General features: G+C 39.6%; 1 protein-coding gene across 4 annotated transcripts in view; it reads right to left on the reverse strand.

Moving 5' to 3' along the window:
* Positions 1–904: 904 nt before the first annotated feature.
* ZNF521 (zinc finger protein 521) overlaps positions 905–13,006 on the reverse strand; it is a 281,396-nt gene continuing 269,294 nt past the window's right edge. For 3 of the 4 annotated variants that reach the window (XM_004683796.1, XM_012725910.1, XM_012725908.1), the window contains one exon: positions 905–1,716. In XM_004683796.1, the coding sequence (XP_004683853.1) occupies positions 1,687–1,716 (30 nt within the window). In that variant the 3' untranslated portion in view covers positions 905–1,686. The remainder of the gene's footprint in view (positions 1,717–13,006) is intronic. The other variant, XM_012725909.1, reaches the window with a different exon arrangement.

Here is a 13,006-nt window from a genome sequence, read left to right on the forward strand (position 1 = left end):
GTATCCCCTGGTGACAGATGGCCTCTATAAAGTGAATTGGTCCAGACACTAATTACCCACATCAAAACAGAACTATGAGGTTTCTTGCTGTTTACAGTTTAAAAGATCTTGTGGTTCTCAAACTTTTCAAGAAATCAAGAGTCATAGTGGGTGAAATATTTAAAGCATAATGTAGATGAAATTTACCCATTAATATCAGCTTTACAGTTACCAATTTTGACTACACACGTATATCTGTGCTCAATTTACACATTGCCATTCTTTTTTTTTTTTTAAGGCTCTGGAACTAGAGATCCTGCTCATTCACTGTTTTGCTAGAGGCTGTGAGGTCTGCAGCCCTCAAAAGACACCCCAGTTCTATGTGAAGGCCAATGACCAAGCCGCCTTCCCTCCCCTGGCTAATGGAACCAAAGCCGCGACATAGGGCAACTTGGAGAAGACCACATCGGGAGTCAGAGCCAGAGCTAGAACTAACAGCCGCCCAGCTCCCTGCTCTGTGCTTTGTCTTCTGAATGAACAAAGCTGCTTCTTAAGTACACATAAGCCAAACTGCCTCGCAAATTGCAGCCATCTACTTTGAGTTCAGATTTGCACAGCATGACATGAATTGGGCTGCAAATTATGCAGAAAACAGCCATCACATCCATCTGTGATGTCAGAATCCTCCAGTACAGTGTGACCTGGAGGCGTCTAGGAGAGCAGGAGTATATTGGTCTGAATTCTTCCTGATGCCGTATGATGGATTCCCTCTCAGCTGCATTTGGCCCAGTGTGAAAGGTTAAATATGATGGAGTTTATGCTTGTGATATACTCAAGAGCAGATTCCATTTCCAAGGGTGCAGGCAATTAGATTTTTTTTTAATGGTAGATAACTAGGAAAAGAAAACACACAAATACACTCAAACCTAATGGTAAACTGAATTTATTTCCTCTTGGAAAACAATTCCAGTAATCTCCAGGTTCAGACCGCAGAGTAAACATTAATAACAGTAACATACAGGTTAGTTCAACTGATTCAAGAATTTGGTTGTGTGAAATCATTAAGGAAAACCTTGAACACTCAAAGCTTCAAATGTATCCAGGAAAAAAAAATTCTTTGACAGTCTACATAACAACTATTGCATATATAGTGATGCTACCTGTCACATCGCAAGGCTTACAAATATATATACGGGCCTTATCCAGCGGTAGGATTCTGTTCCGTGAGAACATCTCTTCATGGTTTGCAAGAATCTTCAGCAATAAAAAATAGTCTTGAATTTAACCGTTGATATACCAAAAGAGAAATTCTAGGCTTAAGGGTAAACAAGAGGAAGTCCAAACAGTTTCATGTGTAACATGGTTGTTTTAATCTGTCTTCCTTGAAAATACGTTCTCTTAAGCCATTTTGCTCACATTTTTTTTTTTTTAAATCTTGTCTGAATAGGGCCCAAGTCCACTTGTCTTTATAAGACCATTTTAGTATCAGACGACATAATACATGTGCAACACTTTATATACAGGGAGTCTATCCGGTGCTCAAAAGTTCAAACACATGAACATCCAACAGTTTCGATAATACAAGTTTTATGGTACAATACAATGTTTCTGAATAATATACATTAACAATGAAAGTTTCGTGCAAAGAGTAAAACATGTTCCCTTTTTGTGCCACAAGAGTGTCCTCCTTGAGAGACCGTACTTGCACTAACTGCTGTGCTGGGTCATTGTATGATTCTGTAATAAAAAAAGAAAGAGGGGAAGAAAAACTTAAGTGACTGCATTTTTATCAAATCAAGGATCTACAAATGCCAGCTGACTTAGAATGATATGAGCAATTTGTTTTAGCACCTAAACAGGGACCTTGCACACCCAGACTCCTCTCTGCCTCCAGGAGTGAGAGGCAGGGTCAGGGGAGGGGAAATGACTGGCCAGGAACATCTTCCCTGCACCCATGCCTTCCCGGGACAGCCTTCTGCCATCCACCGTCTCTTCTTACCAAGAAATGACACATTTTTCAAAGACCAGAGTAGAACTACTTTAATAGTTTTATTTATATGTGCATCGTTACCCTTGATTACAGATGCATCTGTTCTAACCACTCCTGGTGAACACCTTGACAGTAGAGGCTCTAATGTGGACATTAAAGACAAAAGCTGACCAGCAACAGCTGACAGAGGAAGCTTCTCCAGCTCCTCTCCTTGGGGTGGGTGGGGGCAGTGGGGCCTCATGCAGCAGGAGCTGGCCCCAGCTGCACAGCCTCTGTTGTCCACAGACCCTTGAACAATGCAGGAGTGCAGGCGCCAATCCCCGGCAGTCAAACATCTTCCTATGACTTGATCCTCCTAAAACTTATCAACAGTTATCCCTTGGTATCTACCGAGAATTCACTGAGGTTGCCACTCTCTTCCCCTTCTGATAATCAAATCCCAGGCTGCTCATGTTCCTTAGAGTCAGCCTAATGGACTAGATTCTACATCTGGGGAGTCAACCACTTCACACACACCCCCACCATCAGTTGATTCCTCAAATGCAGAACCTATCTTTGGGAAAGACTCCTTGCTGTTCAGGTTTGTTTTGTTCAACTCCTGGTGTCAACTGTATTCTGATGCTCTTTTCTCCATCATACCATTATCTTCCCTTCTGATTTAATAGCCTTTTCCCAAATTAGAAGAGATACCTGGGGTACCTGGACTACTTAGGATGGCAAGTGAGCCTAGCGCTGGACCTGGGCGAGCAGGCTCATGGGTTCTCACAGGTGCATGGACACTCATTTAGGCACAAGACTGGAAATTACCCCATTTCCTCCTTCTCTCCTCTACAGTTCCCCAGGCAACATTTTCTCACCTCTCGCCTTGCACTCCCCTCAATCCTCCTCACCTCCATCCCTTCTGATCAGAGGACCATGAGGTTCAACTTGAAATAATTATTGTGTCCATGCTTATCCCATCTAAAACAGATCTCTCCCTTCTCTTAAAAAAAGTCATGTGGACACAGAGTGGTAAGGCATATGGTAGGATTACACTAGAAAAGAATGTGGTGTCCTGGCTAATTCTAACCTTGTGTGGTCTTAGGAAGGCTTTGCCATGGAAGTACATCTGATATTTTAATTGAAGTTGGAAATATAGGAAGACATTTGGGATGTAGACAGGGCACTCCATGCCAAGGGTAAAGGCAGTGAAACAAGAAAATGCAAAGTACTCTATGAACCTGCCACATTGGGTTGGCTGGGGTCATCTAAGAGCGATGATCGTGCTTCAAACAAAGGGTTTTGTCTAAAGACCTTTGCACCTTTCCATCTACACAGCTGGTGAAATGCTAGCTCAGTGAATACAGGCTGAAGGCCCAGATGCTTGACTGCTAGCTTTTGTCCAGTAGGGACTAAAGGCACACCTGAGGGAGATGAGAGACTTGGGGAGAGGACCCAGGTCTTCTGCACCCTATTTCAAACAGTCCATATTTGAAGAAGACTTACCAGTTTTCAGCTGAGGAACATTATGTTACTCTCCCTTACTTAAAACAGACCTGTTTTTTACATATTCAGTGAAAGATAGGATAGATTTATTCTTTTTCTTAGTAATACAAGCCTCAATGTACTTAAAGTAGTAGACTAATTTTATGCCAACTTCTTTTTCTTTGTTTTGGTTTTTAAGGATAAGTTAAAAATACAGATGAAAACAAAAAAAAAGTCCCCTTTATTTTCTTAAAAATCAACATAATCAGATAGGTTTTAAGAAATATAAAAGCTCATTTACTCAAAATATGTTGCTTAAGCTTTCTTATATCTTGTCAAACAGAGTCAAGTCTGTTCTTATAGAAAGGAATTTTAATTTTAAAAAATAAAAAATACTTAAAATTATGACAATAATTATTAAATAATGGGATAGTTGACAAGAAGGGAGATTATATTTTGACAAAATAAAAAATAAATCAGCTTAATAAAACTTTTAAATGTTTAAGTGCTTACAGTAGACGTTTCTCATTTGATAAGATCTAGAGTAAGATGGGAAACAATACTGCATCTTTTGCAGTGTCTTGGTATGTGTCTAACCAGAGATTCTACAGAAGAACATAATACAAATTAACCATCATAGTTGGCAATAGTTGCGTCTTGGATGCTTTCATCTTAAACCAAAGCCACAGAAATCTCTTTAGAGATGTAACGAAATGAACAAATACATATGAATCACTTATTGCAACAGATTGAAGTCACTACTATAAAGGAATTATGTTTTGCATATTAAGAGAGGAGAATATAAATCACTTGAGAGGACAAGTGTATGGCTTGGGAAAGTCAACCTTATACTGAAATAAAGAACTCTAACAGAAACAACATCTCAATGGGAAATCTGGCATGAAAAGTGGTTTAGGGAGAAATCTTAATGTGAAGTGCCTGCATTCAGATCACTCAGTATCATTTTTTCCCTTTGTAACCTACTCATCTGAGGAAATGTATAACAGGGCTCCTCGAGCCTGGTGTCCTCCAGGGATGAGGAATCTCAAGGTGGGAAATGGGCATATTTCTGGCTGATCTTGGGAAATGGGCATATTTGGATTGGTGGGGAAAAAAAAAAATTAAAAACCCAGGTGATCCTGATCCAGTTCTCAAGGGCTTGCCCACGGCACCTGTGAGAAGCCTTGGGCTGCATGTTCCCAGCCCATTGAAAGTACAAATGACATAATTTTATTTTCTGAAGGAAGAAACAGATGTCCGAGCTGCACAGGTTATTCAGCTAGTTTTTAGGGTTTGGAAAGAACAAACGGGGGAGTATTAATCTCTAGACCTGACTGAAGAGCCTCCCTTAAGGAAACAGGAAGTCACTTTGTGCGAGCCTCATGTGTATCGAGTGTTGCACGTGTGTTTTAATCAGAGACATCATTTCTTTGAAAAGGGGGACAAGAAGCAAGCAGGTTAATGAGCAATAGCAAGAGCTGCATGGGGAGAGGGGACTCGGAGCCTGGTGGGCTCCCACCCTGGCCCCTCCACACCACTGAGGGGTGCAAATGGCGAATGCAGGGTGAGAAAACACTCCCAGGCCATCAGCCAGCAGCTCGCTCCATGTAGGAGTTTTCTGCTATTTAGGTCCGGAGAAAACCACTATAGTAGAACAAAGCAGTGGGTAATCTCACCAATTTTACACAGCAATTCACAGTCCCCAAAGTATTTTAATGCAATGACAGGTTATGAGGAAAAATATCTGTTGCAATGAAGGAAAAGTGTTTTACATAATCGAGGAGAACATCAGTGTAACATTGACTGAGGTGGGGGGTGATGACAGAAAAAGAAGTAGGAAAGGAAGAAAACTTCTGTAATCCCACAGAGAGCCATATTCTTCCCTGCAAAAAGCCATCTATTGGAGACCCCATGTCTAAGTAACTGAAAATTGCAAACCATTAATCCCAGTTATGAACAGTTGTTTTACACGAGGGGGGTGTGTGTTAAAAAAAAATCAAATCCATAACACACCTTAAAGCTTAAAAGAAGATCCATCTAGGTATGATACCTTAATAGCTAGGTTCAAAAAAAAAAAAAAAATACAACACTCTGTCTATTGTAAAGGGCCCCATTTGGAAGGAATGTGTTCTATTTTTTTTTCCTCTACAAATATGAAATTAAATTAGAAAGCTAAAAAACAGATGAGAACCTTAAAAATTCCCCTCTAGCTCTATGTATTTCTTTTAAATATGAGATGCCTTTCATTTTACAAGGCTGGAATTCTCATTTTGGGCTTGGCACTCTAACAAATGATTAATTCAGCCTCCTCCTTTCTAAGAGCTGACCACATGTAATGGTCAAATGGCTTAATCCTATTTATGATGCAATCCAAGCAAAATATTCTTAAATAAAAATAAAAACTCATGATCCCCTGAAACTGTTCACGTTGGCCAATGGATCCCATTTGCCTGTGATCTGGATGGGAATTTGAATATTTGCACCTATAACAATGACGAATTAGGCTTGGGAAGAAAGCCAGGGGGAGTCTACCTTCCCAGGGTGGAAAAAGTATGTCCCCACCCCCAAAAGTTGTGCCCACAGATTGTCCTTACTCGTCCGGTATTTTGGCAGAGGCTGTGCCTGCTCTGGGCTTTGTTACCCTCTGCCAGCATCGGCAAAATGTTAAGTAGCAATGGTAATAAAAATAAAAACTGCCTTTGAGTGGAAGTTTTGTGAGATCTGTTGATTCAAAGATGTTAATCATTTTTACCATGACTTGTCTATTTATAGCCCTTTGTCTCAAACAAATTCTGACAAGCTTTTAAAACTAAGAAAAAGAGCCAGCATGTTATTTTAAAAAGGAATGAAAAAAAAAAAAAGAAAATAACAAGCTTTCCACTAATTCACCATGCCATTAGAATCCTGAATTTAAACTCCAGTTGTATTCAATTTAAATGAGATGTTTTCCAACCAGATGAAATAGTAGGCAATTGTGGCTCAGCGACAATGCGAGACGGGAAGAAATAAAGAAATATAAAGATTAAATGTGGTTGTTTCTTTCAACAGATGGTGACGGCACCGAGGCAGCGTGTTGTTTTTCGTTAGTTGAAGAACACAAACATCCGTAATCAATCATCGCTGATTAACTAATTATATTACCCTTTCTTTTATCACTAGGGTCGGACCTTTATCTGTAAACACTATGGATAATCTGTAGGCTCTTATTTTTCCAGAAGCATATTTTTAGTACACATACTGTCGTGCAGTTACAGGCTGCAAACAGAATTCTACATTACTGTCAACCTTTAAGCACTACTGCTTTTTTTTTTTTTTTAAACAAAAGCAATTGGTTTCCAACAGGCTGGATAATAAGTCTTTTGACCTGCATTCTTCTTTGACCTATTAAGGTCACCCCTGTACTCGGGCATATAGCTGACTTAGGAAATGCCTGCAAGTCCTACATTTCATCTCCTGCCCACTCAAAATAAAGCTTTCTTTAAATGTGTCTGTACGGGTCCCTGAAGGCCAAAGAGGCATCCCTGTAGTGGGCAATGGAGGGACAGAAGCTTCTGCCTTTATTAATGAATGCAGACCATTATGAGTCTGGCTGGCTCCTTCCCTGTTCCCAGAAGCATATACTGTACGTGACTTAAAATGCTAGAATATTGACACAAAGCGAGCCGGGCACCCCTAAGGAAAATTACTCCTTGGATATAATGTAGGCTCGTAACAGCTATTAGAGTACAAAATAAAACCCTCCGGGATCAAACTGACATATACCGCATTCTACCTAGTCCTCAAACATTAGAAGAATTTCTTTGTGAAGGCATTCTCAAGGACAGCATTAAACTGACTTTTGTAGCAATCTGCAACAGCTTTTTGGCTTAGAGCTTTTAGTACTAAATCTCTGGTTTGAATCAATATAAGTACTATATCTTCCACATTAATCAATACATTTGGTTCAATACATGTTCTATTAAATTATACTTTCTAATCAAGAATTTTACATTTCCACCCCCCTCTCTTTTTCATGCCCAACTTCTTTTGCTAGTAAAATAGCTTGGAAAGTGTATACAGCTAGTGACGACAGGATATAGGCTTATTTCCCCACATGTTGGAGGAAAAAAATACAATGGCAAAGGACCGCCTTTAAATGTCTTAATAAGGGTAACAGGATGTGAAGGTCACAAATTTGCATTTTCAAAGTCCATACAATTATAAAAGTACTCATAGTTTTAAATTAATTAAGTGAATGGCTCCAAATCTGAAGGTACATTAGATTAGAAATGTTCAAAAAAAATCACACCGAAGACCCTAAGCACTGAAATGTACCACTGTGATGCCTCTGCCACCCCAGAGTTCCCATTACCCACACACTACATCCTAACCGAAGAAATGCTGGGTAATCGGGTGTTACGGACCTTTCCTGGCAACATCAGGGACGTATACACAGGTAAGGGCATTTTTGTGAGCTCTCTTTTAATAGCTATCTTTGAAAGATAAATACATATTTTCCAAAGTACTCCAAAAAGCATATTCAGAGAATGAATCTTCATAGCCCAGGAAGCTGACTCATAATTTTTACTTTGGTAGAATTTACTAAAATGAGTTTGTACTCTTTTATTTTGACACAGCAATGGCATTTCCCAAGCTGACTGTCATGATCTGCTTTTGCCCCCCTCCTTAATGCCATGAGTGTTGCATTTATGATCATGTTTGCAGTGACAGAATTTCCCTTTTTATTTTTTCATATGGTAATGTCATCACCATGAACTTACTGAGACACTGATGCATTTTCTTTTGACATTTAACAGTTCACACGTGGTTGGCCTGACATCTCGAAGCATTTTCTAGATGACACCAAGCTTTATTAAAGCAAAAGGTGAAATGGCATCATCAGAAATGATCATGAAAACACAAGATATTAAAGGCAGAAAAGGCCTAGTAGATTATTTCAGCTTGCCCCTCTGCCGGAACAGAATTGTTTTATAAAGTTTACACTCCAGGTCAGTTTTAAATGGTTCTGGCAATGAAGCTTCCATCACACCTCCCATAGGAAAGGATTTCACATTCTAAGAAACCTCACTAAAGGATACTTGGTTGTTCTCTGGATATTCACTGCTAAATTACTAGAAAAGTGTGGTCTGAGATAACCCTGAAATACATGGCCTGTTCATGAATTTATGTTCAGAAGACATGACCTTGTGTGTGTGTGTGTATAAACAGTTCTATTGTAGCAAAATGCTCTATTTTGTCCAAAATAAGACAACAGACAGCTCAAGGAGCTATTTCTTAGTCATTACACAAAATATACATCATTCAGTTGCTTTGGTCTAGATAGAAGTTTGCAAATTAAAGAGATTCTAGAGACCAGTGGACTTTTGCCTTCCAACAGGGTTTCCCAACCTCAGCACTACTGACATGTTGGGCTAGACAATTCTTTGCTGTGGGGGTGGGTTGGGGGTGGGGTGAGGCCACTGTTCTGCACCCCGTGGGGTGCTCAGCAGCATCTCTGGCCTCTATTGACAACATGGCAGTGATTCCTTCTCAGATATGACAACAGAATTTCCCAGACATTACCATCTATTTTTGGGGGTGTGGGCGGGGCAGCACCTCCATTGACACAATGAAGACCACTGTCTTAATGTGTTCTGAAAACACATCCAGCTTGCTATGCTCGGCTTGAGCAAGAGACTTAGTATTCAGTCTAACACAAAGCGGTATCTCTCCTACCAAGTTAAAAAAAAAAAAAAGCATAGTAATATGGATACATATATACCACATGACATTTAAATAAAAGTAGAAAGAATCCTTTGAGATACATAACACATGGCATTGCTTCTGTGAAGGATCAAGTCCAAAAATATTCACATAGTCAGCAATTTATTGAGACCATACATGTACCATCTATGAACAAAAGTGATATATTTTCTATCCAATAAAGTATAAAGGGACCCAAATAGCCACTCTGAAATATAACACTGAGGCTATGGAAACTGAAACAACTGCAGAGCCCATCTTCAATGTGCTGGTCTGGATGCAGCTACATCTGGAGTTAAAGCATCAGAAAATAAAAGAAATGGGTTCAGATCTGGGAGGCTCCCAGTAGCAGCTGGTCCAATATTTCATTTTATAGATGTGGAAGGTAAAGCCTAGAGTGTAAGTAAAATTTCAAGGTCTTAGAGCTACTCTAGTGGTAGAGGTGGATTTGGGTGAGAAGCAATTATTAAGTGCACGGTTGCATTGTCCTAGTCCGTAACCTGGGCTCGCTGCAGAGATGACAGCTGCTCGCCCTCATGGCACTCACCAACTATCAGAGGACAGGGAGCCAGAGAAAGGACCCCTCCACTCATGAGGCAGGCTGTGGGCTTACTTCTCAGAGGAGTCACGCTTGCCAAATGAGAAGGAGCTTAGAAGGAAGTGATGGCCTCCCGGGAGAGACAGTAAGTATGAATCAGGCTGAGTGTCACAGGATCTGCTAAGGACTGAAAGTCATCCGTGGGACTAACGACCCATCAGACTGGGCAGGGAGGTGATGAGTCACTTCAAAAAGAGCCTGCTGGCACCACAGGTGCTTTTTTTTACAACACGAAACTGAGTTATAAAGCCTATGGCAGCTAACAATGTCCAAGAAGACCCAACTCATTATCCTGGTCTTAGTCTAATGTGAGTCTTCAGAAGCTTAAACAGACTTTTAAAATTTTTTTTTCCAATAATGCAATGTCTAAATTGGTAACACAGAATAATTTCTAGTATTCTGACAATTAAGCATTGTAGAAAAATAAAATAAATGACTGCGTCCACCCGTTTAAAAAAGACAGATGCTATAGATGGGTCACATAGGAGAAACACTAACACTGTCACATCTTTAGTTTTCATTGATAACTAAAATAGTAGTAAAATTTCAGTCACCCGCTGACCTTTATTTGACCTCCTTAACTGATGGACTTGAAAATTCCTTTTGGAACTGATGTACCATCAGCATGTACCATCTACTACAATGCATCACCAATGGCAGCAAAACGTACCCTGTATGGTGAAGTATAGAATTGGACTTTTTTAGTGGTGAACTCACTGCAGCACCTACCGATGCTAATTCCTAATAAGTCAGATCTGAAATGTAACACAACATTACTTCAATAAAAATTATTTCCAAAGTACCGAATGAAAAGAACAGGCTTAGAAGAACAAAATGGCTTTTGGGAATTGGGAAATATATTAAGATAGTTTTTTTTTTTTTTAAAGGCCTATATGTTTACATATAAGTAGCCAAGTGAAAATTCCCATCAAACTATCCAAAACCAGCAAAAGAAAGTAGAAGTAAGACCAGATCTTAAAAATTCCATTCAATGGCCCTCCCTGGTGGCGCAGCGGGTTAAAGCACAGCATTGAATCTAAAGCCGCTTCCGCATGAGTTCGATTCCCGCCTGCCCCGGAGGTGATCACATGGCGTGGCAGACCTCTCCTGACCCGCCCGCTGCTCCCCTCAGCAGTGTACTTTGTCGATCTGCCTGTTCTGTTCCCCACTCTGTCTCTGGTGAAGCTTCTCGCCGCCCCTGAGCCTCTGGCCTGTACCCCAGTTCTGTATGCACAAATAAATAAATCTTTAAAAAAAAAAAATTCCATTCAAGAGTCTGGAACTGCAGGAACCAGCGTACTGTAGGACAGAAGGTTTTGATAGGCAGTCCAGACTAATAAGATATTCAGAGATTAAGTCAGTGCTTCACAGACAGATGTGTCCATGTGCCAGTTGTTGCTAAGCTTTATTTTTTCCCCCTGTAATGTTTAATTTATCACAGTGGTGCTTTCTAAACTAGAACATCTGTAAACAAGGTTAAGAATGACCTCCTTCCAATTTTACATCCGTGAACAGTGCCCCTTCTTCGTGCTCTAATTTTAGATACCTTAAAGATAAATAAATCTGTGGAAGGAAGAAAAGAGAGGGCTTGTTTGACACTAATATGTTCATCTTGAGCGAATACAAATTTCCTATCCGCCTGGCTCTTAGTGCATACAACTTAGTCTTGATGTTCAAGCCCTATTCAGGCGAGATGCCTTCAATTAAACAAACTTCTGCTAAATATTTAACAGCCTATGTAGTAATTAGCAGCAAATAACAGGAACTTAAATTGATAGTTGTTTAGAAATGTCCTTTTGTAAACATTACAAATTTTCTGCTTCTCCCTTTTTTTTTTTTCAGATTTTGAATTCTTACAGAGTTTTAAAAGGAGGATTTAGTTAGTGAAATTATTCAAAGTCACATTGGTTCAAGAGCCTGCATTTGAGTTGGGCTGTTTGGCTGTCAGCTGCAAGATTTCACCAGCATTACTTACTTCAGTTCTGTTTTTGAAATCCATTGAATTTTAAAGTTATGTACCTGAAAGCCGCAGGAGCAGGACATTGATTTAAAAACTGACTGGCAGGCTTAGGATTTAAACTCTGGTCCACTAGATTCAAAAGGTCATCTGATTAGAATGGGAGAAGCACAAGACGTAGTAATTTATATTCAAAGGGTAACCTTTGTCGGGGAAAAGGAGGGAGTAAGGACTCTTTCTGATTTTCCATTTGATACGGGTAAGGATTCCCTTCCACCAAATTCCAATAATTATGAAAAATAGTTTATTGGACTTGTTCAAAAAGCACAGGAAATGCTATTCCCTGGTACTGTATTATTTCTCTTATGAAGAACACTACCACACTCTCCAGGTGGTAAATTCACATTGAGCCAGTCAAATATGTTATAAATCATTAACAATAACAGAAAAACATCTTCCCCCATCATAAGCAACCAAATGCTTGTCTACTAGGGCATTTGCTTTAGGAAATAAACAGAAAAAGAACAACAACTGTGAAAGGCCAGTGAGCACTGGCCCACACAATTGACTGTCTTAAGTGTGTGTGCACATCCAGGCCAGGCCAAGTGTGCAGGCGCTGTGCAGGAGACAGCTGCCCGCATGCAGAGGCATGACAGGACTCCGGGTGTTCCCCTTTTATCTTCCAGTCTCTCAGGGAACAAAAAATGCAATTAGGAAACTCAAGGAGTCTTTGTTTTAAGTTCTAAGAAATGTCCTTTTCAAGTGCAAACACTTCCCAGGCCTAGTTTCTTTGGGTGTCTCATTTCTCTCTCTCTTTCTACAGGTACTAAGGTATAACTGACATATAACAGGACATTAGTTTCAGGTGTATAACCTGAGGATTAAAAATTTTTAAATATTTTCACAATTTGTATATATTTCACCATAGTAGATCTAACTAACATCCTTTATCAAACATAGGTACAAGATTTTTATTTCTTATGGTGAGAACTTTTAAGATCTACTATATTAGTAATATACCACAATGCTATTCATTATATACGAACATTATTTTTCCAGGACTTAATTTGTTTTATAAATGAAACTTTGACCTCTTTAATCAAATTTAATCTCCTCCCTACCTCCACCTATGGCAACCGCTAACCTGCTCTTTTTTTTTTTAAATACATTTATTTTTTATTTTTTTATTACAAAGTTTATTTTTACATCATTTTGCACATTTTTTTTTTCCATCTCGATTGTAATCCCCGCGGGTTTCCCATCACCAAATCACCCG

Source organism: Condylura cristata, unplaced genomic scaffold (assembly GCF_000260355.1).
Source record: "Condylura cristata isolate star-nosed mole 26May11 unplaced genomic scaffold, ConCri1.0 scaffold00016, whole genome shotgun sequence".
Classification (NCBI taxonomy): domain Eukaryota; kingdom Metazoa; phylum Chordata; class Mammalia; order Eulipotyphla; family Talpidae; genus Condylura; species Condylura cristata.